Consider the following 27496-nt stretch of genomic DNA (forward strand, 5'->3'; position numbering starts at 1 on the left):
ACCGTCTTAGACTGGTGAAAGGTGGACAGAGGAGGAATCCTAACCTTGTGAACTTTCTGACCACCTTCCCCATGCTGTCTGTGCATTCACCTTCATCACATGCACATGCATGCATACATGCATTTGTTGTCACTCAGTTTCTCTCCTTCTTAACATCACTTATCATCAAATGGACTTTTTTTTATATATATCTCTATCATGACACTCCTATACAAATCTCAAGTTTAGCAAATGCAGATGATTTATGCTCCTATGTCTTCTCGTTGAAGCCAACTGAGACCTTGATCTGGTGCTTCGACACAATACCACCCTCCCTCCCAAAAAACCCCCAAACCCACCAGCGTTTAATCTGAATTTTTCAAAGCTGGTCTTCATAACCCTGAGATAAAAATGAGTGTTACAATATTTGAATAGGCCATGGCCTTTCACATGTAAATGACACCCTGCACCCCCTAGCTGAAACAAATCACAACCAACTGCTGGTGGTTGGATGTGAATGGGCGTTCTAAAGTAGTCTGCATCTACAGTGGGCTGGGGAGCAGCTGGAACAGAGAAACTGAGACGGGGGAGAATTTATATGACAGTGCAGAGTGTGACAGTTTGCTTTTCTTCATATTGAATCTGCCATGCAAGCACAGTGTGACGAATGGGGCTTGGCTTCCAGAGCATCTGTCTCCGAGGACTAAATGAGGGCTAGTTAGAGCTGTGGGGGCGCTTCTCCAATCTTAATAAGTGCTAATAGTAGCAGAGGGGCCACGGCCTTTACACGGGTCACCACTCACAATACACAAGTATGACTTTTAGGAGGGGGCATACAAAGTAGGTTGATGAAGAGGCTTGCGTTCTCTCATCACCAAGCGGCTGGCTCAATTATCAACCCATATCAAAACAACAAGAATGTTATTTTGCTTACTTTGCCATGATAATAATTGCTGTCAAGTGTGTGACTTACACCGTGTAAAATTTCACCACATCTTTTTGACTTTGAAAAAAAATATAACTCCATTTTTCATTTAGGTAAAGTTGGTCTTGTCATTTCCCGAATGATTAAGTCTTTAGTGGGTCTTTAGTGCTGCATGTAGTCCACCCCACCCGTACAAGGGAAAATATGAATCAAAGGAGAGAAGGAAATATGCAACTGCCATAATGAGCAACACAGGAAAAGTATTATCAGCATTGTTTTGAACAGCCAGTTTACTTGCTTCCACTTGCCTTCTATTGTATCGGCATGGAGTGAACACAATCCAATTTTCTGGCTTTTTTTCTTGTTTGTTTCTTCATATTGCTCCTCATATTGCTCCATCACCATTGGGAGCAATATGGAGATAGAAAGGGTGAGATTTGTAATTTGGGATAGCAATAGCGAGGAATTGAGGGGAAAGAAAGGTCTGGAACAAGTTTCCCAGCAGCTTAATTGCACTTAGATGAACTCTCTTCCACTTTGTGAAAATGGATTCAAGATCATCTACAAGATAGTTGCAATGAAGCCATTGGTGGACGAGTCCCAGACTGTTTACATAGATAAAGACAGACAAAAGACAGACACAGCATGTGGATTGCTGTCACATTGGAAATACACAAGAGCCACAATACACACAAACAGTGACACATCAAAGGTAAGCATGCACAACCATGATGACGCGGCCAAAAAGCGCATCGGCAAACACACATAGCACAGACAGTTGACTCGCAACTACCTAAATGCTAATACGCTGACGATGCCATGCAAAACTGAGAATAAGCATGCACACAATGCATTGATAAGTTTGATTGCAAAGACACATACGCAACACCCACACACACACCCACACACCCTCTTGAATTTGATTTAAGCCTGAATACAATCACAGCGATACAGATGAAACAAGCATATTTACTAAATTAGAAGAACCCACAGGAAAAATATTTTGCGTTATCATTAGTGTAAACCTCTGCGGCATCAACTACTATGTGTGGAGGGATCGACAGGTATTCTAAGAACAAGCTATATTTTGCCCGTGGACTCTTGCCATGTAATATGCTGATTTGAGCACACCAGTTCCTGTGATATCACAAGACACTGAGAAAGATGTTAATCTCAAAACACACACACTTGTGTCTCTAACGTGAAACAACAACAAAAAAAGTTCTACACATCAACAACAAAAAATCTCACCAAATAAATGAAACGTGTAAATCAGCACGTTAGTACAATAAGTCAAGCAGGGACAGGGAAGAGTGAAACGCTCCAGCGTGACCCACGACACCTGTATGACTGAATTAGCTCACAGCACAACAGCACCACTTGAATGAACCAGCAACTACAATACCATAAGCAACAGAAGAAAAAGTGATACCAAAACATAAAACGACAGCAGCGGAGTGACACAAAATTTACATGACGGGATGACCACCAATACAGAATATATATATATACACATATTAATAGATAAAAAAAGCCAAATATACGTGTTGCAGATATTTACTTCATCATCATAGAGCCATACTCCTTGGCCATCGGGCATCTCAGAGCTCACACTACTGTCCTGATCGATTAGCCAGCGATGCACGGCGTGGGCCTAAAAGAACATACGACATAAAGACAGAGCCCAGTTAATAGCAACAGTGAGCTGCAAAAGATGGAGTGATAGAAAAGAGACAGGCAGGAGAGCAGTAGACACAACTGAAATCAGAAGCAAGGAAGATTTAGAGAGCAACAAATGTACATCATATTGAAACACGGGTAGAAAAGACAGAAAAGGGTAACGTGAAGGGCGACCACTCAACCCAAAACTCCCACCCCCACAAAAATATTCTGTCTGTGGGAAACAGGTAGCATGGCTGTGCACGACACAATGATGTCACACATGCGATGGCCATTTGGGGCGACGGGCCACTGATGGCAATGGGCGAGGTGGTGGTGTTGATGCTCACACATGAATCAGCTGAGTCATGGTTCAAGTGAATCTGGATTCCCTTCTTGGTTTGCATGTACGTATACTTACCCAGAATCAGAGTGTGGGGGGACAGATCACCCCCCCACCCCCATAAAAAGTACCGTGTTCTTCATTAGTTCATACACCACACATTGACAAATATTTGTGGAAATTTGTTGTGTCGTCATCCCACGAATAATCAAAACAAGACCCCTTCTAGTACTTTCACTCCAGTCACCTGGTGGATCAATTGTACTTGTCTGAGTAAATTTGATGCACCATGCATGTTCTTTTACTTTTTGGTATGAGAGAAACTTTTTTTCCATTACAAAGAGCTGAATCCCGCTACACAATTTTATCCATACTGTTATTGATTATTATTGCTGCAGTTAAAGTGAAATTGTCGGGCAATATCTCAAGTGGCACGTTCATAAATTAGATTTTTGTCCACCTCATGATGAAAAGAATAGAAGAGTCTTACCAGAGTACAACTTTTGGCTACTATAGCCACCTTTGCTGGGGGCCATCACTGTGCAACATGCACGCGCGCACACACACAAACTCCCATCTGTTTCTCTCGACTGTTGTGGCGTCAGCACAAAAAAAACAACAACAACCGAACACAGCTATTTTTGTGTCGTCAGGCACCGCTCTGCAGCAAAATGCCTGTCAAGATTTGTACAATCCACAGATTAATCACCCTGTCATGGCCCCAACTACAATTGACTCACTGGCAATGATATGGCACTTCACGATAAAGTGATGCTGGTAGGTGCACCCTTTGCAACAGGAAATTCCTTTTATACTAAATGACGATAAAGCTCAGTGTTGGCAACATGACGTTGACCAATGATGTAAATGCGTCCATACTTGAATAATATTTACAAATGGCCTCCCATCCATCCGTTTGTCCATCCATCCATTCGTCATTCAATCAATATAGGCAATAATATAAATTTTTGTAGGCATCAACTACCCACATTTTATCACTATTTGGGACAAGGCTCGGTCCATGTGAATGCTGGGGGATTTACTCTACTCCTTGTTTTCTACTGTCATTTAAACGCTGGCCAAAGTCATTGTTTTGTGCGGCTTTCACATTTTGAACCGCACCACACAAGAGTTTGCTTGTAAGGAAACTGAGACCTACCTCCTCAAGTTTGTTTGACTTTTTCTTTTTTAAAGGGAACTAAATGCGACAAGCGTGAACATAAACGCATAAACCAGGTCAGACATTAAAGGCAAGCCAGAATGTCGTTTTCTCTGAGGAAGTTTCATGTACTCTCATGAGATCCACACACTCTAACACACTCATCAAGAGACGGGCAAAGGTGAAGTGTCAGCCACAACAGATGCAACAGTCAACACACAGCAGAGGATGACACACACACACACACACACACGGAGTCACCCCAAGGGTACAGTGAATCACACGGTGACAACAGAGGCCAAAGTCTTTGAAAGGAAAGCCTAAAATAGACTAAACCAGGTGAAGTCACTGCAGCACATTGCGTGGATTTACACACAAAGTTGTCAAAGTTGCACTTGGCGTGACCTTTCTTTATTTTTGGGGAGCTCGGTTGTTGGTGCCGTTGGTGGTTTGTGAGGTCCTGTTTGTATGTTTGGGTCACCAAATGATATGCGGCGGCGTCATCTGCAGAGTTTGTGGTGAGTTACAGAGCGTGTCAGCTTAAAAGGATAATTGGATTAAGTGGCAGACGGGTAGTGATGATGGGAGAAGAGGGGCAACGGGGTGGAGGATAAAGAGGAGGAGGTGGGAAACGGCTGCGGCTGAGGGGCTTGAGAGGTGCTGATAAGAGAAAAGGCCGTTTCACTGAGGAGCCTTTGGGAGCCTTAGGGCAGCCAAAAAGACACAGAGGGAACTCAAAGCGTTACGCTGTAGATTAGGAGGATAAAGGGGATAACACTCGTAGTCCCTGGACACCTAACTAGCAGCGTCTTGCTATTTGGGTATACTCGATAGAATCAGAAAGAGCAGAGAAGAAAAAGCAGTGATTACATTGACTGCATGAGAGCCTGATACAATAAAAATGTATATATCCTTTATTTTCCTCAGAGTAGAGGAATTTAATTGAAAATTCACATTGACTTCCTGCAAGAAAAAAAATATGGCTGTAGCATAATTGACTTTACAGGCGTGGGAGTATTTAAAACTTTTTCAATTAGATGACTTATGAAGTAAATTATCTGCGAGACTGCCAGGATTTCTGCTTACAGGGTATTTTTTATTTTAAGAGTTGTTAATTGGCTTTCTGCACTGTCTCTATTTTTCTTTATCACATCAATATGTGAATAATCATTTTAAACTATTAGTCCCTAATTAGACTACAAATGAGCATATTGTGAATTTTAATTAGAAAAAAAATTGCCTGACCAACACCTGAACAGATGTGTTCTGTTTATGTGCCATACTTCATACGAAGAGCCAAGCTCCAAAGTAGCGCACCCGAGCTCCAGCATATACAATAATGATAATAAAGGTTTTATCATTAATCTAAGTGGCAAAGTGTGAGTCTGAAATTGTTTCCTATGGTAGGCGTTAGACGCTCTAAACTTTAGAGCAAGGGTCACCACCGCAGGCTCCAAGGACCACTTGAGTGGCCCACTGACCTGTTCTACCAATAGCTAATCAGTGATGGGACGTTGTGATTTCCTACGAATGTTGTACAAGTGATCATTTGATAATGTGAAAATCCCTGTTTTTACCCATCTCAGGGGCTGGATACATTGCCACATCACAAAGCCTATGGCTCAGGTAATAACCAATCACGGCTCAGCGTGTGAACGTCACGTGACCAAAGTCAGAAAACATTCATTATTACCACATTAGAATGATTAAAGGAAATTTGAGCAAATGCCTGAGTTTAAAAAAAACCCGCTGAGTTTTAACCAAGGAATTATATGCCCCCTCCCCCGCACTAAAAAAATGCAAATAGGAAACTTCAATATTACCAAATTGCAAATAACTGGAGTTAACTGTTTTGTTAAGTTTTTAAACCTGAACAAATTGGAAGTTAACCAGCACCTGGAAAGGCTCTCCGTCGACCTATGGGGTTCCAATGCAGTACTATGAATGAATTGGGCCTGGCCAATATGGATTTTTTTAGGCCAATGATTCGGCAGGAAAACAAATTTAAAAGACCTAATATAAACTGGTCTGAACAACGCCTGAACAAAAATCTAACAAAAATGTATTGCAGACAGCTGGCAAGCTCTGTTCACAGCGAACAGCACACAAACAGAGCTTGTGAGGTAAATTCTGGAAGGGCACAGTTTGAAGCTCCAGGTGGTCTGGAAGGGAAAGATGGTGCAATTAACTCGAGTTTCACTTTGGCCGTGCCTTCCTCACCATCTTGGCTCTTTGGTGTGACATCTTATTTTCCATAGATGTGGAAAGGTTTTAATTGAAGGCCATACATAGGAGTTTGTGACACCATTGCGTACAGTGTATACACACGGGTTCAAGGTGCACTGTGAACTATGACATGATACTCGGTAAACATTCATTCCCAACATGGGATTTGTATTGTTTGGCTGCTGTGGGTGGAAAAAGGTGAAGACCTTTAGATTTGATGTTTATCTATGACTTTGAGCTGTCTCTTTACGTTTTTGTACTCCTGTTTTTATTACACAGCAATGGTTTTCCATACCGAAGTGATTTATCCACTGATGCATTACCATAATAAAACACATGCATGAAAACAAGATAAACTCAAAAAGACAGCGTGGCCAAAAACCTGGATTTGAGAGGCTTATTTTCATCGTTCTTTCTTGCATTTTATTCTTTTATGTTGCGCTTTTCTTTTCGCTCAGAGAAATGGAAAGAGACATGTCTTTTCTTTCAGCCTGTGCCTCATTATTGTGCTTTCAGGTCTGGCCTTTTGTATGGGGCCAGCCTAGAGCCTTGCTCACGCGTAGTGGAACAGCCGGTGGATTACGCAGACTCATGTTAAGACTGCAACACTACCCGCATCCACTCCAGTAAAGTCCCTTGCCAATTGCAGCACAAACGTTACATGCGTTAATCAGTGAAGCCAATAAAGAGCCATGCCAAGACGAAACCAGCAGGAACATCTGCTGTGCCACATACATCATCGTAAACAATACCTCCACCAGGGCATGGCTGTCATATTAGTGGACACAGTCTAATCTGAAATAATCAGCGTAAAATGTTTGATCGAAACATACAAAGGGCGTCATGCCACAAAATCCAACAGCAATAAGATTAGAAGTTCAAAAGTGATCGACACCTGCTTTTCAGACTACAACATTTGCTTAACATTAGACCTATTTGAATATATTGTAATGTGAGAGAATACATTGGATGTTGTAAAGCAGAGGACATTGAACTTTGTAAAGGACAAAATCATTATTAATTATAAGGAGAAACATTTATTTATTTATCTATTTATTTCAGAGTACACCATGTATGGTAGAATAAGAATTCTCTAAATTGTAGGTGTGAATAGACCCAGGGATTGAAGGACAGTCATGTAGCTATATAAAGGACATTTTGCCTCAATTGTCACGGTTGGTATGATTTAATAACCACCCATCCATCTTCTCAACTGCTTTATCCCAGCAGTGTTTGGGCGGTACACTCTGAACTCATCACCAGCCAGTCGCATGACACACATAGACGAACAACGGTTCGCAGTCACACTATGAGCAATTTGGAGTAGTCAATCGGCCTACCATGCATGTTTTTGGAATGTGGGAGGACATCGGAGCACCCACAGGCACATGGTGGACATGCAAACGCCACACAGGAAAGCCGGAGGCGGTTCGAATCCTACACCTCTGAACTGTGAGGCGGACGTGCTTACCAGTGCATTACCATGCCGCCATTATTTCATATATTGTATAAAAAAATGAGAGTATCATACATGCTAGAATAAAAGTGCTTCACAAAAAGATGTATTTCTAAATGAACTTAGCAGTCAGCAGAATGGGTCAGGAGCTTTGGACTCCATCGATCAGAGCTGTTCTCTCAGCCTATCCAGCTGTCTCTGGGGACTTGAAACACTGAAGCCCCCCCTCAATCACTGGCTCTAAATGAGCCCCACTGCACCTGCATGCTTACTGTAGAACACATATGATGAAGTTAGACTAACGTTTTTTTTCTAGAAGGCTTTTCATGTGAAAAACCAGCAACAGAGGACGAATACAAGGAACCCAACAAGGAACCTACGGTGCTACAATGTGGATCAGCCATAAAATCCCATTCAGAGCGAGGCCATACCTCCTCACTTTGGAAAATTAAAACCATAAACTATTTCACTTCGGATTATCAAGTTGATGGCCCCAAGATCAACATATTAATATGCTTTGGACCTTAACAGGGGTAGGGAACTCCAGTTCCTAGAGAGCTTTTTAGATGTTTCCCTTTTGTGCATTTGGCTTGTGCGATTGACAGCACTGCAGTGAGATGGAAATGTGCTGAGTGTAAGATTGTGTGAGCATGATTAAACACCAGCGTATTATAGGAATGTTGTCACGTTGCATCTTGATACTGATCTCATGCATAGACTTTGTATGTTTTCTATCCAGCAGTGGCTGCTATCCACTTGCATAAATAATTAACCAATAAATCCAAACTGCATGGCGTTAGCCCTTGAACAGTTTGAGTGGTCTTCATTTTTTCATGAATGTAGCTTTTCCCCCCGTCCAGAGGAGATATTATTGGTATTGTTAAATAATTGAGCAATTAAAACTTTTTTTGAAAAGTAAGGCAGGCTATATAAGGAATGTAGAAAATGCATTAGCAGATTGTTGATACAAATTGTGTATCCAGTGTGTTTGTCCAAATTTTATACACATTGTCTCATTTTCTCTAACTATCTATTTTTATGACATAAGCCATACACATAATTACTATGTTCTCCATTTGCAACGAATCCCAGTTTCCCTACTTGGGAGATACAAATTTGGTGATTTTTGTAAAAGATTGCAATCTTGGTAGATTACGTGCAACAGCACGTGCAATCTGTTTGAGTGAACTCGCAATTTAGTGCCCACTAAGTGGGATCATTTTAAAGCAGGCCCTATGTGGGCGAGCACTTTGCTGCAGCTCTCAGATTCTGTGAGTAGTTTGCACAAACAAGACATCCAACTACACCCGTACACATAACCGGGCAGAAAACAATACACGGACCGTATTGTAAACCTGATCTTGAATAAAGCCAAGCACATGCCTGCAAATATGACCTGTTCATTCGAGTAGATCCATCCTCACACATGCGGCACAGTCATGCACACGCAGCAGGAACGCTGAATGCATCTAAAAATAGCATCGCATTTGCACCCCACCGTCTTCATTATTCCTTTCATCGTCCTTATCAGCAAAGCGGGCCTCATTCAGTTCGTGGACAGTCAAAGCGCTTTCATGGAGCTTTCTCAGCCTCACCACCCTCACAGTCTCTTCATACTCTGTTTTCAGTGCTAGTCCTCTATCACGTAAAAATTCAAACTTGTTTTCCCAAGGTCACATCCCCTCTTCTTCTTTTTTCTTGCTTCGAAAACAATGGTAGCTGACACCTGGACACTGGACCAGTGAGAAGGACGAGAGCGCTCGGCAAAGGGACATATGTGAACAAGTCACAAGGTCACCGAAATCCGCTGTAGCTGGCAAACAAATTTAACTCATGCAACAGACTATTTCACTTAATTATGAAGCATACAGTGTATAAAGTAATACTGTTGACAGAGTATAGCTCTTGATTTGCTGATTTGACTCTGTTTGATATATGGATATCAATTTATCAATCTGTTCCAAACTACAACTGTTCAAATAGTATCTTTAAAAATGCACACAATCTTTTAAGTAACATTCTGAATAGTGTAAGATATTTAGGCAATAAATTTAGCATTAGTGATGGTGGCTTAAGCATCTGCAATGCGAGTTGTGCAACTCAGTTAATAAAGTGAACAAATATAAAACTGAAAATAAACCCTCTTGCTCACGCACCCACCAATCCTCACAGTATAGTGAATGCCCGCCTATTCGGTTCACTATTCACAAATTATAATATTGCTGTGGAAACTGTATTCAGTCAATCGCTGAAAAACTCACATATTCGTGTTTTTGTGGCCTTATTGTAACATCCAAGCAACAACAAGATACCACAAGATGGCGCCAAAGACCTTGTTAAATAGAAAAGTAATAATTGTTGTCAAAGAATTAACACAAAAGTATCTGGTACTTTCTTAATGGTCATAGAGTACACTACTTTAATATGCTAATATTTTAAGTTTTTGTGGGACCTTAGTGGCATATTTTGCTTGAATTCACTTTTAGATTGTTTTCACTATTTTTTAGTCTTAATTTGGTGGACTGAACAGCATACAGAGAGAGATTCAATCCCACAGATTCTTGTATGAGTCAAATCCAATGTAATCCCATTGCTTGGCTGGGATACAATTAAAAGAGAATCAACCATGTTCACATCCTTCCACTAACCCTTTGAAAGCCATTTTTTTGTTTTTTGTTTACTCAGTTAATACCTCCTGGCCTTTGTAGTTGATTCTTTTGGTCACAACAAAAACCTAAATTAACTTTTCGGTACATGATTCAAGCAAGGAGAAACACAAACAAAACGTCACCAGTGCTGCACACCTGCAGCCTATGAAAAACACACACTTCTCTTTTCACAAAAAAATATTGCGCTCTCACAACCACAGAGGAGACCCTCACCCTCAGCAAAAAAAGGGAACACTTCAAATGGGATTTCAAGGACATGAGTGACTGAAGTGGGTTGTCAAAGCCATGCAATGGAAAGTACCAAACATGGAGAGGACCATGGTCAACTTGAGGTGGGACAAGAAAGAAAAGCAACACGTAAAAGCATGAGAGCATGCCTGAGAAAGCTGAGTGGATGGAAGGAGTGAGAACAATAACTGGAAAAAGAAAAGCGAAGAGTGCTTTGGATGTGTGAGGAGAGCAAGCATTGGAACAGAAGGCTCGAATGAAAGCATGAAAGTGAAGATGTGGGAGTCGATGGCTCTTTTGAAGGATATGAAATGAGGAGGCAAATATATGAGCAGAAATGAGCATGGCATAAAATATTACATTTCCGTTTTATCTTGACCCTTCCTTTATAATGAGGACATTGAGAGAAAATGTACAATATGAACCTTTTTGACCAAAACCTGTGAAGAAAAGGCTGAAAAATGGACCGTAAGCCTTAAAACAGTATCGACTGGAAGCAGCGCTTTGCTTTCTCTTTCTAAAATAAACAATGCAGCATGAAAAAAAAGACAAGCTACCACCCAACACCGTCCTCAATATGCGGCATTCAGCTCCGCTCTATTACACCCAAGCTGCTATTAATCTCTGCCAAATGTGTCCTTTTGCCAGTAATGCCAAACATGTGTTTGCACACAAGTACTCTCCAGAACTGGCAAGGGTGTCCTATGCATTTCAATTGCTGTCGTTGCAACTGAGCACACACAAACACACACACGCACGCACACGCACAAACACACGCTTCGATGGCGTTATTAGATCGCTATTTCGCAAATTAGTTCTCTAAACATTTTTCAGTATACTGTAACATGTAGTATAGTATAACATTGACATAATACTAATGTACTACAATTTATTGTGGCCGTCACAAATATATGTATAGTCGATGAATGTGTTTTTTAAATACTGTACTTGAGCCAAAGCAGCACCATCATAATTTCTTTATCGTACCAATCCTTAGTTTGAGTCAATCTGCAATAATTCTGGAAGGGGCTTTGTGGTTAAAGTGGACAATGATATAGAAACACTTGATAACCTAACAGCAAGAGATTTTCAGAACTTTTCTTTATGAATGATACCTTATAATTACAATGCAATTTCCTACATGACATTACATGTGAGATGTAGAGCGTAATCAAGTTAAGTAAAAAATCGGTTTGCTAAGAGAAATTAGCAGGACACTTATTTCTTGTTGAATTTTTTTCCAAGCTAGGAACCCTACGTTACCAAAGTATCCTTTGGCTCATTTCAAATGACGTCTTCGATGACGACACATGATAAATACAGATATCAATACATTTTCTGTAGTTCCACAGATACGTCCTATCTCCCGTTTACTTCCATCAACTGCTACAAACAGAACCTCTGTGAGTTTTCTGTTATCACTTCAGTATGAATTTGCTACAGCACTGACACCAAATTGGTATATCGACTAAAATATCGAAAGATTCCGTCTATCTGGGCTCTGAGAGCAATTAGATCTCTGTGATTAGATTCCTGCCTACAAAGCCTCAATTGTCCTCATTGGTGCACTGGCACTTCAAGTCAGTCTTACAGTACATCTCTTTCTTGTTGCATTACTACTGACCAGAGCAGAAGATCACGACAAACATCCAATTATTATCGATTGGATAGCAACTGTTCTACTGACTGGCCAACTATCTCAGCATGAATGGACTACTCAAATGCTGATTTAGTTGGAGTTGTACTGGTTAAGTCCTTCATGTAACTGCAATGTCTATCTCCTTCCCATTAACTCTCTCCTTGTTTTATTGCTATTTGTGAACCATTGAAAGACTCGCAAGAAGAGACAATGTGTACCAAGTGTTCACCGAATAAATAGAACAATTGCCTTGATTTAGTGAGTACAGCAGAATTGCAACACACATGAATCCAGATTTATTTGTACTACTGATGGAACAGTTTGCTCTGGTCAAAAAACTGAATTACTTTGCCGGGTCATAAATGACAACATGTATCTTGAGAGCGGGTGGATGACGCTAACCTCTGCTGTCTTTAAATCATTCATGACCCTGCACCACACCAGTAACAATCTGCATCTCCGCACCGAGAGTCATCCTGCCCCACCAGATTCATTGTTTAATTCTTCTCACTAAAACTGCCCTTCATAGATAACATATATTAAAAAAAAAAAAAACAGTAATTGTTTGTGTCTCTCTTATTACTCCATTCACCTTTTCTCTGCCCTCAGTGAATGCATCACTAGCGTTCCAATAAATCTCATCTGCTTGCAGTGCGGGAAAGAAGAATAACCTGGATGAAGGATCCCCTTATGATTCCTGCGGGTAGAATTCCCTTTTTCTCCATATCTGCTTTGAGGTGGTTGTTTAAATGATCCAAAAAACAAAAAAACGATCTATGACGTAATCAGAGGTCTTCCACTTGAAGAAGTCAACCCCCACATTTTTTGAAAAATAAACTATACGTGTGCAACACAACTAATTGAAAGTGTTCCGAATGTATCATATGCAGAATTTGAATTACACAGAACACCTGTTTTTATCCATCCAAGGTTGGCCATGCTGCCTCTTACTGTCGATTGAAAATGACATCACAGTTGCCAGAACTCAGGTCCCAACTAATCGCTGCTCACCAGTTTCTGACGCTGAGTCATGATTGGCTGTTACCTCAATGCCAGCAACCGTGATGCCATTTTCAGTTGACAGCAAGTGGCAAACTGGCCGCCCCCTGAGTTGGATAAAAACAGCTGATTTGTTATTTTTCCACAAACGCAATATTAATCAGAATGCTGTTTTTTAGACTCGTGGGGGCATATACAACAATTATTGTTAAAAATTTGGAGGTTGAGTTCCCCTTTAATAAGACGCTCATTGCTGATTCCAACATAAATATGCTGCAGTGGGGTGGTTATTTATAGAAGTTGCCCAACTATCAGTGCTGAGAGCAAGTGTTGAGTTGAGGAGGAAGCTGTAGAGAGCTTGCAATATGCTTTACTAGCAGTGCACTGGTGTTTTCCAAAATGCCCTTAATTGCTGCTCAATGTCATCACAAGCTTAAGATTTGATTGACCATCAGGGTTAACAGGGTGTAGCTGTGAAGCTGTTTCACTGACGCATACTGGGAAGTTATCAGTTCTTTAACATCTAATTCGCACTCTTTGTCAAGTGCATTGCTGAACAATAATGAATAATTGATGAGTCTGCGTACCAGTATTGCAGAGCCGCGTTGAATTGCTGCATTGGAAGGGAGGGAAAGGCGGGTGTGAACAGTGCATGTTTATGTGAGTATGTGCGTGTTTGTTTAAAAAATGTACACTCCTTAGCATCACAAACACCATAACTTGGAAAAACATTAGTGTCACATTCTTGAAAGATTCCATCCTTTCATTCCTCAATGAGGAATGCTGCCCTCCAGCACAATATCATACCATTGAGGCGTCAGGCAAACAAGAGCTCAGACCAGCAGGGGGAGCACAACCAGTTAATTCTTAACACTTCTTAGCAAATGTGGTGGAATAGCAACAGTAAGACATACAGTAAGACGTTGTAATTTTCCAATGGCTCACACCCAGCTAAATATGTTGTGTTGTTTTTCAGCATTCCGAAACATAAACCCTAAGAAAACCGACTCTTGCATCTTTATGACAAATTGCTGTAGGATTCTAAAATAGGGCAAACCTGTTGGTTGTCTGGGATTAGAGTCTTAAATGCCTAAATCAAAAGGATTTGCATTAAGTGTAGTGTGGAACACTTCATCAGACACACAAAAGAGATTTTTGCACTCCCGCACACACCTCAGCTCAGTATGAGGATATTCCGAGCACATTGCATAACCACCGAGGCTGAAGGTCAAGGATTCCACAAGTTTCTAAAAACAAGTGTTAAAAATAAACGTGATGCATAAAACCGAATCTGAGAGGAAAAACTCAAGGTAAATGAAACATGTTAAACACTCATTAGAATTTTACCTTTCCCACAGTGCCATGTTTTTTTTTTTCTGTTTAAGTAGCGGCTGTTATTCAAATTGAGAAATGTGCCCACATACGATGTGGTACGAGGGACTAAAGAAAGTGATGAGGTGGGTCCTGTTTCCTTGCCTCAGCAGGATGCAAGAATGCAAAAGTGACTGAAATGGAGTGGCGGCAAAGAAAACTGATGAACTTGGAAATGAGCTCATCCTTAGCAGTAAACACAAATTGTATATTTTAAGTGTCTACTTGTGTCATTTTAAGTTTAATAGCAGAACCGCCGATTTTTTTAAATCCACAATGAATCTGCCAGAAATCGCTTTTAAATAAGAAGGACAATGGGTTATTTTCGACTCAGCGAACATCCCAGAGGCCATATGGTCATACAAACAAAAACGATTACATTGGCTTCTCTCACTCACAAATGCATGCCCACTTATGGGTGGACATGCAATTAAGTGTCTTTGCCAGAGGAGTGCAGAAGCCAAAGTCACATTGCTCTCTCTTCTAACAAATAATTTCTCCATTACCAGCAACTAAGCACCCTGAGATGCCCCAAACCCTGCTATAGATTGGCTTGCACTTGCACTAACTCTGCAGCAGGGAAAATGCACCAGGGGCCAAGGAAACCAGGGAAGGAGCTGCTTGACTTTGTGTGTCGGCTACAGGGAAGAGCACAAGATGAAGAGAGCCAAATGCTGAGTTGTCAGAATACGACTCGAGTCATCGATAACAATGAATAATTCACTAAATAATCTTCATCTCACTGTCAATCCACTGTCCGAGTCAAAAAAGTGTATGGCCATGTGGTACATCAGAGTAAGTAGTAGATAATTAAAAATAGATAGAATAGTAATTCAAGAGGGCAAGGCTTGGTACTTTGTGTCAAAATATTTTTCTCTGACCAATTAGAAGAATTTATACAGGCTATTTACATCTTTTTTTTTTTAATCAATGCAACCGTATGTCATCTAACAATCAATTCTCATGCATTACAGTACAGTACAGTAGATGATGTCAGTCTTACTCAAATTAGAGCCCTCTCTGTGAGCACTAGGTGGCGACATCCTACACCCACGGAGGTTGCTGACTAAGGGCTTGCTGACAGTGAGTGGGTGTGCCAAGTCTACATCCATGTGTGTACTAACGTGATCCAGTTGGAGGTGCGTTTGACCTTGTGGAGTTACTGCAATCACACAGATTCTTTTCCATCCGAAATAGACCCCCCAGAAGACTTATGCCCACAAATATATTTCAGTGAAAGAGAATGAAACCAAAATGTAACCTGAAGGTTATTTTTTCATTTTGTTTCCAGTCTTTCAGACTTTTTTCCAGTCTTTGTTGTATACTCCGGTGTGACTTTAAGAGAATGTGAGCAGAAGAGGTGTTGAGATCAGAAATCCTGCAGTGGTGTAACTGCAGCAGAGTGGTGGAAACAAGCAAGGAGAGTCTATATTGGAGCAAGAGAATTGATTATAGGAGGGATACACACTGAGATGAGGAGAGAGAGAGGAAGGGAGAAAGGCGTGGGCACCTGCCTCTGCATCAGCTGGAGGAAAAAAAACAATCTCTAGGGTCAGCCAATTAGAAGGAGGGTGACACGACTCTCCTGGCAGCTAGCTAGTAAATCCTGCGCCACTCTATGTGCCACGTGCCTCTACTCCATAAATGCGAGGGCTCGCAGACGAGCCCGACGGTTTGGTTCATATTTGGTACAGCAACGGAATAAGGGGGGAAATTATTTTATAATATAATATATATTTATAAAAAAAAAATTCCCCAAGGAAAACAAGCATGGCAAAAAAGACCACCTAAAAGCATTTTTATTTTATTTTTTTTACTTACTAATGTCTTGTCATTTGTGAATTTTTATTCACAAATCCTTTCCATGTTTTGAGTTTTCAAGGGGAAAAAAAACACACTCATCAATAAAGGACTATGCTGTAATAGATGTGCTAAAAATGCTGGCATCTTAAGTAAATGATGAAAGATGTATCTGGTTAACGGAATCACAGCTCTCGTGTTCACTTGTTTTTATTGGCTGTCCTCCTACAGAGAAGAATCAAATCAAAGTGAAACCATTTCTTCCCCTCGCGAGGATACAGATGAAGGGGTTTACAAATGGCCAGGCTTTTAATAAATGGCCAATGATGCTACGACACTGTGATGACTGGACGACTCAAGAAATCTGCATTGCACTCAGTCAAATGTCATTTGGGAGCACCGCGTATCCTTGGAAGCACATATAGTCCACAGACAGGTCATGCACATGACAGAAGTAAGATGTATTTCAGTAGTGCTATTTTTTTCTTTTTAAAGAATCATTGAACTACTGCTCAGCAGTCAGAATAGGGATACCATTTGACTCAATATCATATATTGGTCAAGAAATCTTTTTACAATTATTTTAACAGTCAATGTTTTTATTTTCTAACAAAACAAACAAACAAATTTGTCTTGCCATCCTAAACCTACATTACTGTATTTAAATTCCATCTTTCTGTGGATTTGCAAGATCTCGCTTGGATGGAATTCAACTTCTTACGCCATGGCGTTTTTCCATTCATTCATTCATTCATTCATTCATTCATTCATTCATTCATTCATTCATTCATTCATTCAGTCAGTCATTCATTCATTCACAAACCACGAGTGACTCCACACCACAGCTGCTGGTTGCATTTAAGCACGCCACACTATCGCTTCAAGACCACGCTAATTTCTTTTTGTGTCAAAGACATGAGATTTCATTTTGAAAATAGTCTGGTAGGACAATCCAAGCAAGCTAAGAGCTCATCAATGGGGAGCTGATCCGAGACGTCCCAGGCTTGCATCTCATGGATGTCTCGGAGAGAGACTCTGCAGAACCTGCAGCATCTGTGAGCAATAAGCACGTGATTCCACCACCTGTCTTTTCCCTCTCTGCTCTCTCACCGACAAGGATCTTAAAGACAGAGATGAGGTCTGTACAGCAAGAAGCTTTCTGATAACAAACAGCAATTATCTGTCCCGTTACTCACTCACTGTATTTCATCTGTAATAGTCTCTTCCGTTTTATTTTGGCGTTACGAGGTTACATTTCAATAACCACGATCTCTCTCTTTTCATCGAGTTATGTAATAGCTGCACTGTCAGAATAACAATTGAGGGGAGAGATTAGCGCAAGTGGCCAAGGAGAGACGTTGTGAGGAAGACGGGAGAGAGGGAGCCACTTGACGGAGAGTCTGAGGAAGCCCCTCTCAATATGACACATCATTTCACGTGCTGTCTCGGAAATAAATAGATTATGTGCTGCAGTGGGAGGATGAACAAAGGCAGATGCTGCCGTCATTTGGGTTTAACGCTGGGACTGGCGCAGTTGTGCCTGTGTCGGCTCAGCTTTATTTACCATCAGCAGTCACGTGGATTTGTGCTTTTATGACACAGAATTTCGAGCTTGTTCGAATGAATCATTACAGTCGCAGAAAAATCCATCAGTGACAGAATGAAAGTGTTTCACTACTAAATACTCAAAAGATTTAGAGTTCTGGGAAAGCCGGACCCCCTGCAGAGAAGGAGAGCCAGCTGGATGTTTGATGTTGACTCTCTTCTCTTCTCATTCATCTGTTTTTAGAAGAGAATTTAAATCAACGTAACAATAGGGGCAGCCTTCTTCTTGAAGAAAATAAACCTGAACGGGTTGGGGCAGACACGCTGTGTGATGTTTCTGAATTTGAATAGGAGCAGGACATTGCAAAAAATGACGGTGGGCACATTAGGTGACATAGCACAAGGACTCGTTGTGATGTGAACTTTGCGAGCTTGTATTGCATTCTGAGGCTCCTCATACAGTAGCATAGAACTGCAATTCAAATTTTGAATCACTGCAAAACCAGTGTCCAAGACCTCGAGTTCCACCGCCTCACCCAGTGAGCTTTGGCTACAAACTCCTTCTCTGCAACCTCCTACGAAAAAGCCTGAAGAAAGGAGGAGGGAGTGGTGTTGTTGCTGGATTGGCCTCATGTGCATCTTGCGTTGCAATGTTAATTAAAGAAGTGTACGCTGCAGCTCCCGGCCAACCTGCCCATGCAGCATTCATATACAATCAGTTCCAGCCTCCGTCAACCTAAACGAATGCCTGGACCAAGCCTGCTGAGTCATCTAACTGTGGGCTTCCACTGGGACACCTGAACGCACACTCCATCAATTCAAAGGACATGGAACTGACACAAGTGATTTACAACCATTTCCCTGAATACTCCCCATGGTAAAACCATTGCCTAATCTTAACCTTACATAGTCCTAAACTTGCCTTGACCTGGACATAATGACACAGGAGCTCACAAACGTAATGACAAGAAATGGCTCAAAAGTGCATCTGTAATTAACAATTAGGGCCCAGTATCCTGTAATATCTCTTCAAATCCAACAAACTAAATACAGTAGAACCTTGATTTGTCAGACCCCGCAGAAAGTAGAAAATAGTGTCTAAACCAGTCAAAATGTTCCTTTGTAAAGTAGTTGTCAAAGTCAGCTGGTTCCGGAATTGGCTGTGTTTGTTATATTCTATGACGCAATCAATGATACACTAGACAAGTGCAAAGGTCACCTGTTTGTACGCCCACCCCCAAAAAAAAAAAATTAAGATGAGAACTGTTCATTAAAGAGTTGCCTCCCACCTAACGTTAGAAATGTCAGCAGTAAATGAAACTTTCCAAGCACCTGTCATTTTTGCCTTTTTTCTCCCCGTTGTGTATGGTTATTTGTTTGGGTTTATTTACAGTATTTGTTGACTTTTAGCCAAAGAAACTAAAGTGGTTTAAAAAAAGTATTGTCCAATCGGCTTTAACGAACAATCCCTAGGTTCCACTCTATGTACCGATTCTTGAAAGGCTGACCATGATGTAACACTGTTCTTCGCAGGTATTATTGCTATTGCCGCGTCATCATTAATGGAATTTGAATGAATTACTGAAATGTCGCATTTTGAGTGCTTGCTGGCCTATAAAAGTCAGCATGTATGCTGCGTTACCGCTGTGCAATATTACATGCACATTCTATCAAAATTTGGTAAATGGCATATTTTTCCACAAATCTCAGTCCATAACTTTCTTATATTTGATTGTATAAACAAATGCAACTATAAAACGTATAAAAAGAATGTTGCGCTCTTAATTGCATTTTCCATTTCAAAGATAATCGTTTTTCCCACGGACTGTGCTAAATTCAGTAGATGATGCTGCTGATGGCCATGTTCTCAATTTTTCAAAGTCTAATTGGCTAAACAATTTCATCATCAATTATTTGAACTTATGGGTGACTGCAAATGTTACATGCTGTAGCAACACAAGGCTGAGTTTGCTTAAAAGTAAAACTGTGCAATGAGTTGTGCAATCAATCAAATGACGAGAATAAACTATTCGGGGTAATTTACAAAGTACAGTGAGCCTACCTGTATTGGTAAAACAATTAGGTACCCGATTATGATGGTGTCTAGGCTAGGAAAGTGCTCACTGCCTTTTACAACTCTCCACTCAATCCAACGCACAGAAAGCCGTGTTTAAAATACGCTGCTGACTTTGCAGAGGTAATTAGGGCTACATCTTTGTCCATAAAACTGACTAAATAATGAGACGATCAATCAGTCAGCCAATAGCAAACGTGCACTGCCAGGGGTTGGAACTACAGAGGGATTGCTTCAAAAATGTTCACTTTAATCTCTGATAACAAGAATCCCGGGAAGCGGACAGAGATGATCAGACTCCAGTTGCTCACTGTGATAGGCTTAGTCACCACTGCAGCACCACTAATCCATTGCAGCAACCTGCACACGCAGCCAAACACACACACATACACACACACATGCATTAACATTGCATCAACACTTAAGACAGCTATTACAATCTCTCTCAGACATTGGCACAGGTAGCTCTGAGAAGGTTCGGGCAGGAAAAGGAAGAGAGTTTGGAGGGCAGCGAAAAGCAAAACTTGAATTCAAACCAACTCAATCTTTATTTATCATTCTTATACCGCTGAGATTTACCTTAAAGAAGTGCTGCAGCCAACACCTTAGTTCTCCACCGTCTACAATGGCAAAGTAGCCGTAGTGCATACTGACTAGACGGATTCCATTAATGAGCCTTACTTGTGAGTGCGTACCACTAATGGGTCAGGACTGCCACAACTGTCTTTCATCGCAATTTCCCGCCTTGTATCGAACCATCTTACTAAACAGCAGACTATACACGCCAACAGTGACCTTTTAGCCAAATCAAGACACCGACTACATATACAATAATGTGCAGCACTCCTCAAACTGTTGTTCACAAGTGTGCGTGAATGCTCAACAACCTTGAGCAATACTAGAATTGAGGAATAAACAACATGCTTTAGACAGCTCCTCACACGAGAGAAAGAAAACCCTAATGTAGCCACAACATAACATCGTCATATTAAATTTGAATTTTTAGACCTCAACGTTTATTATGGAGCTAACTAAGATAAAGCGTGGTGAGCCATAGGAGCTTTTTACAGAAAGTCACTTTGACAAGGTACGAAAAACCAGCTGCTGGTTTGACAAGGCATGCATTAGGCATAAACTGTTTTTTGGGGGGAGTTTGGAGAGGAGGGTGGAAAGGCTTATTTAAACAACTCAAGCTCCATGATTATGTAACTGATATGGGATCCCCTGAAACAATGCACATTGAGTCAAACTTGGGCTGCATTAAGAGCCTCAGCATAAACCTTAGCCGTGATCATGCATATTGTTAGAGCGCTGCAGGCTTTCCCTACTCACTTCCCAGACTCACACACACACACACACATGCAAAAAATGGTTTGTTCTCACGCTTCTGTACATGTATGAGAGCTCAAGAGCACAAGTTGACGTCAACAATATTGGTTTGGCGTTCTTGCGCAACGCTGAAGCCAAACTGCTTTCCTTTGTTTTGAGATAGCTACCAAATGAAAAATGTAAGCCTCCCTGAACTCGAGGGAGGGTGTAGTCATGTGTTTGGCCACAACACTCTACCGCATCAGCACCAGATTGGTTTTCTGCCAGCTTGGCACTATGCACATTGACAGGGTTGCTGATGAGCTATTTCCAACCAACACTAGACAGCAGATGACTCATTTTAATGTCAACAAAAAAGGTGCAATTGGTAGTAATGCCGCGCACATGCCAGTTTTAGCATAGGTCCCTGCAGTTGGTGAGTGACGGAGCAGTGATTTCTTGTTTACGATGGGAATCCTCAGACAGAAAACAGAAGCCTGCAGGTATTCCACCACTGCAAGATTTCCAAAGCCAAATAAAAGCAAAAAGCTTAAACGCAGGTCGGCGCACTGGCCACTAGATGACTCGTGTTCATGTCAAATTTGACAGTACCACAGTGAAAATTTAAGAGTGGATCGAAAAAAGTGTGAACAGGGACAGGGAAATTGCTTCCTTGGCAGACAAGTGATTGAAGACACTCAATAAACTGGGCAATAAGGAAGGATTAGGAGAGCATGCAGTGTGCTGGAACGTTTCCCGTGTTTGTATGTACATGACATACATGTGTGCCAGGGAGGATGTGAGTACACACAGTGGAAACACAGCATGACTGGCTTTCCATGTGTGCCCAGGCACCCCAGACTAGTTAGCAAGGGGAGGGGGGGCATCTCAAGCTTTGAAGCCCCCCTCTTTCCCTCCCTCCCGAATCTACCCCATCCCTGACTGACTAAGACACCTGCGTATCATCCCAGTACCTTGCGCTTTTTATCCCGTGAGCGGCTCCTCTTCTTGACCTTTTCCTCTTCTTTCTCTTTGCGCTCCTGCTCTGCTTGGGCTTCTAAATCCTTGTTTTTGCGGAGGTGTTTGGCCGCTTGAGCCATGGCGCTTGAAGGGGTCTGGGCGGCGTCGGCGAGTCCAGTTCTTACGGTGCTGGGACTTTTACCCGGCGCGTGCCAACACTAGCGCTGCTGCTGCTGCTGCGTTCCTCTATGGTCCTGTAGAGTCTGAGCGTGCTCACTCTGCCTCTTACTCCTCCTCCTCCTCTTCAGCAGTGCAGTCACAAACACACACACACACACATGCGCTCACACACAGCGGCAGTCCTCAGCCGTCTGCTGAGGGATGCGAATGCAGCACAGCACTCACTCGATCGTTAATGTACACTTCCCTTCTTTCCTTTTTTATTTTCCTGCAGCCTTCGCCACTCGTGTCCCTCTGCAAGAAAAGACAGAGAAGTGTTTCTTAAAAGAATGAAATTAAGAGGATGACTTCCCTTTTTCTTGTCCATTACTACACTGCATTTTCTGTATCCATCCACCCAAATGAGTAAGATAATAAGGGGATGACAGAACGCTCAGGTCGGGAAATCAAAGGCTTACTTTTTCCTTCTCACATGACATTGATTTTGGTTCATTTTCCAGTGCAGTATATGTTGTGCTCCTGCCATGTGTCCTACACAGGGACCCATCACTAACACAAACCAGCATACCGGAGGAAATAAAAGAAATGTAAAATATGCATGAGGGGCGGAAAAATAAAACAGCCTTTGACTCGTTAACTCTCCTCTTCTCCATACTCCCTCTTCCTGCTCTTCTGGTGAAGCACTGCAGCAGATAGCACTGGCTAAGGATGTTGGTGCAGTGTGCTTGTGTATGCAACGTCTGAGAGCTATGCAGTGCTCTTTCCTTCACAGTCTATCGAAAACATTTCATAATTACTTACTATAGTAGGAGGTAATTTTTTTCTTTCTTCTAGTTTCCAGTTTTGTGTTTGTAAATCTCATGTCATTACTGCATGACGTTGTTTTTCTGCATCTGCTCAAACATTTGCATGGCAAGGTTTAGGTGAATGAAAAGAAGTTTAGATGGAGTCTGCACATGTTTACTGGTACTCTCGCTCTCCTCTCCCTGTGTTCCATTTTTTCCCTCCTCCTCCCAACAATGCTGCTGACGCAGGTAGAAAAGAAATCCTTTAATAGCTTTTTACTGGCTCACTATACATCACACATACCTCATGAGGTATCCACGTGATCAAACACGCTACAGTACACAGAGCAAAAGAGGTAACCCTATTTTTTTATGATTTGGAAATACAAAGTAGAATTTCTTGGCTGCTTTGGAGAAATACTGCTTTGCCTAATTCTCCCCTACAGCCTGCTCCCCGTCACCCTCTACTCTCCTGTTAAGGAATCTCCTATAATCCGATAGCAGATTCACATTGAGCAGCATACTAATGAGTTGACTTGGGGATGATTTTGCCTTCAGTCTGCAACATTGCAACATAAATCACTCACATGCAAAGCTAAGCTATGACACAGACAGCTCTGTGGCAAGCGCATTCATCACAATATCGAACTCCTGGGAATGTTCCCAACTCAATCATCACTGCGACACTGAAATCATAATAAGGACTTTTTTTTTTGCTAAGCCAACCAGATAGGTCTCATACAGCTACACTCCTGCTTAACTAACGGAGTGCTAGTTTTGACCTAATTAAGGTCTTGAGGCGAGGTGATGGGCGATGTATCCGCTCCATGCACCACATACAGTGATAAGTGATAATTGGTGGTTGATGATGAAGTGTTTTCTCCGATGAGTGAAAACACAGATCAGTGTCATTTTTTTAGGGGGCTTGTGCCTTTCACAGTTCGTGTTTGCTTTCTTAAGCTTAGGAGGGCAAAAGGTACATCACCCTGATTTGTCAAGGTAACAAAAGCCCAGTAGTCGAGGGACCTGGGAGGCGAGGCAATCATTTGCGTAAAATGAGGACATCCACCTAAAATTATAGCAATGGTCAAAGTGCATATTTGATGTTTCCATTTTTCATCCAATGCAATACATCTTAATTCATATGGCCTTTTCACAACAGCTATTTTAAAATCTCCTTTTTCTATGTATGTAAGGAGATGTTGTGAATTGTATTGTACAAAACCTGAATTTGCATGATTTGGTGGACATTTACCTGCGTTTCTGGCTTTGTTTAGATTCCAGACCAGTGATTAGACCATGAAAAATTGTCTGAGATTCTTGCACATCATTTCACTTTTCTTTTTTTTCTTCATATACGGCTTTTCTATTTTAAGGACAACAAGCCTTTTCCTCTATAAAGTTGCGCTCACTACACAAGCTTATATTGCTTAATGAGGAAGATGCTTCGTTCAAAAAACATGTCCACATATTCTGGTGACAGCCGTTTCGAGTTTTGCGGGATTAAGTCACATAACTCAACTCACCCTTATTTAGAGAGCACTTTAAAATAGCGGAGAATAATCAGACATGCAAAATCGTGCAGGTAACTTTTGTCACACTCACCTTTAAGCGTTTCAGCCTGTCCCTTGTGTCAGTCTACCAGTGTCTTCAGCTGTCATTTACAAATACGTACATATTTCACAAACATGTCGTGCCACTACACAATGCCACTGCAAGAACTCGCAGATTAATGTTGAAAAACGACTGTTGCACACCAACATCGACGCATTTGTCATGCACACTGCACAGACAGGCTTGCGTGCCCGATTTATTTTCAGTATGGGCGTGATAGGCTGGTCCTCATTGAAATGATATTCAATCAAACGAAATCACAATGTTGTTTCTTTATATTTTTACTCTTAGTGGGAAACAACACAATACATGACACAACACAAAATCAACTCCTGCGATAAAAAAAATAAAAATAAAAATATGACAGGGTCTTTAATCATAGGTCACAGGCATCCAATGTTGAATTTGGGCGTTCCGACTTGTGTGCAGACTCCTTCAGATTTTGTGACCCTTGCCACATCTTTAATTGTGAACAACTGAGCCTTTCAGGGATACTTTTAATATTATACCCAATAATGACACACAAACCTGTTTTCACTTAACCTGTTCACCTGAGGAATGTTTCAAACTGTTGTTGTTTTTTTTGCATTCCTCAACTTTCCTAGTCTTTTGTTGCCCCTGCACATCTTGTGATAGTTCAGTTTAACATAATTTGAAAATTATTTGCAAATCATATTGTTTGCATGTATTTAGTTTGCAACATCACAACTTCATTGTAACTGGGGTTTGTACCTACCTATGCAAGCTAAGAAGAACATAGGAGACATAAAGCCCGTCTTAAAGAGCTATTCAACTACTAAATTCAGTTGGAGCCATCATATTTTGGCCAAATGTACATAAACGTGAAAAGTAAGATACTGAGTTGTTCACTGCAGCTCTGAAATTTACAATCAATCCATCTGTCCATTCCCTATACTGCTTGTGCTCATTAGGATCACTGGGGCAAAACAAGAATTCATTTACCTCTAGACAAACTATCACAACCACACATGCATGTTTTGGGGAATTGGGAGAAAGTCCAAGTACCAAGATGAAATCCACATAAGCACGGCAATGCAAACTCCAGACAATGAAGATTCGAACACAGATCTCCTGACTGTGAGTCAGACTTGCAAACCAGCATTCTGCTATGTAAAACATCGCAAGTCTTTTGAGGCATCTGGAAATTTGTGGGAAATCATATTCACACCTATGGACAATTTAGTCTACAATTAACCTAACACACAGTACCAAGGAAAAGTCTCACATCCACAAGGGAGAATGTTCAAACTCCATTCAGGAAGGCTGCAGCAGAAATTTGAACACCAAACCACAAAACTGTGAGGCAGATGTGTTAACCACTTTTCACGGTGCTGCCCTGAACAATAAATCAAATCTAATATGTTTATTCAGCCTTGTCACAAATGGATCACATGGGTGATGTGGTAGACAACAGCTTTATCTATTCTGTTGTTGCACATTGGACAACAGCAGGCGCTCAGCCAAATGTTTACTATGCTGCTCATGTCAGATCAGCCTGGACATTTCTGATAGCAAATGTCTCCAGTGGGTTAGTTGGCAGAGGGCCTCAACCTACAGTGGCCTACTACAGTTCTGTGTGGGCCTGCAGCATCCGCTGCACCATCAAGAGTTCTTTTAGCAGCACGGGGGAGGGATGATGAACAAGCTATGTTTATGCTACCACAGTATGGCTGAAGTCCATGGACCTTTTTGAGATTTTCAGAGTTTCAAAGGAACATAACAATGTGGAACAGATCGCCATTCAGCATTTTCAGGAGATTAATTGGAATGGTGACAAACAGTGTGGATTAAAGGTGACCAGGCTTCCTCTGCTGGTGCATAGCAGGTACTACAGAGGAGAAAAGGGAATTCCCATCAATGTTTGTATTTGTTCCAAAATAACATAATTCATAGGTCTTACTAAAACAAAAACCATGAAAAAGGTTATGCTATTGTTATGTTTTAAATTAGTAATGATCATAAAGTATAGTAATGAAAATGGGAATTAGCCCACAAGACCATTTATCCATTGAATTTTCAAATAGCATTTGTATTTTCTTTCTAACCATCGAGGAATACAAACAAAAGTAAGTCAAATTCTTACTATCTGGTGTCTTACACTTAATACAAATGAACTGTACTGTAATACTATTTATGGATACAGGGAGCGCCAAGGCCAATTCACTCCTGCCCTCCAGTGGTAAAACAGAGGTATGACATGGAACAGGTTTCAATCCAAATGGTCATTTGATGCTTGTCTTGTAAGGGTAGGGTCACGTGTGAACTGGTGCCCAGCAGACTTTCTACAATATTGCTAAATTTATTATTATTAATTATTATTATTATTATTATTATTATCATTATTATTATTATCATCATTATTATTATTATTATGAGGAAACCCACGCAGGCACGGGGACAACCATTCACATGTATTGTACACTATCAGCGAGAACTGGACCCACACAGTTTGCAAATGCTTAATTCACTTTACTGTGACCCTGCAAAAGTAGTACAAAAACGAAGGTGTGTTTAAAAGATCCACAACAGGTTTTACAAATGTAGGCCAGATGATGA

At 41.2% G+C, this 27496-nt stretch overlaps 1 protein-coding gene across 4 annotated transcripts in view; it reads right to left on the reverse strand.

Moving 5' to 3' along the window:
* The window catches only part of ank1a (ankyrin 1, erythrocytic a), a 59496-nt gene extending 36887 nt beyond the window's left edge, over positions 1 to 22609 (reverse strand). For 2 of the 4 annotated variants that reach the window (XM_037259884.1, XM_037259885.1), the window contains exons 1-2: positions 22355 to 22609; positions 2466 to 2558 (exon numbers count right to left, since the gene is read on the reverse strand). In XM_037259884.1, coding sequence (XP_037115779.1) covers positions 2466 to 2558; positions 22355 to 22480 — 219 coding nt within the window. In that variant the 5' untranslated portion in view covers positions 22481 to 22609. The remainder of the gene's footprint in view (positions 1 to 2465; positions 2559 to 22354) is intronic. The other 2 variants (XM_037259882.1, XM_037259883.1) reach the window with 2 other exon arrangements.
* Positions 22610 to 27496: the final 4887 nt, after the last annotated feature.

Source organism: Syngnathus acus, chromosome 9, assembly GCF_901709675.1.
Source record: "Syngnathus acus chromosome 9, fSynAcu1.2, whole genome shotgun sequence".
NCBI classification, from domain to species: Eukaryota; Metazoa; Chordata; class Actinopteri; order Syngnathiformes; family Syngnathidae; genus Syngnathus; species Syngnathus acus.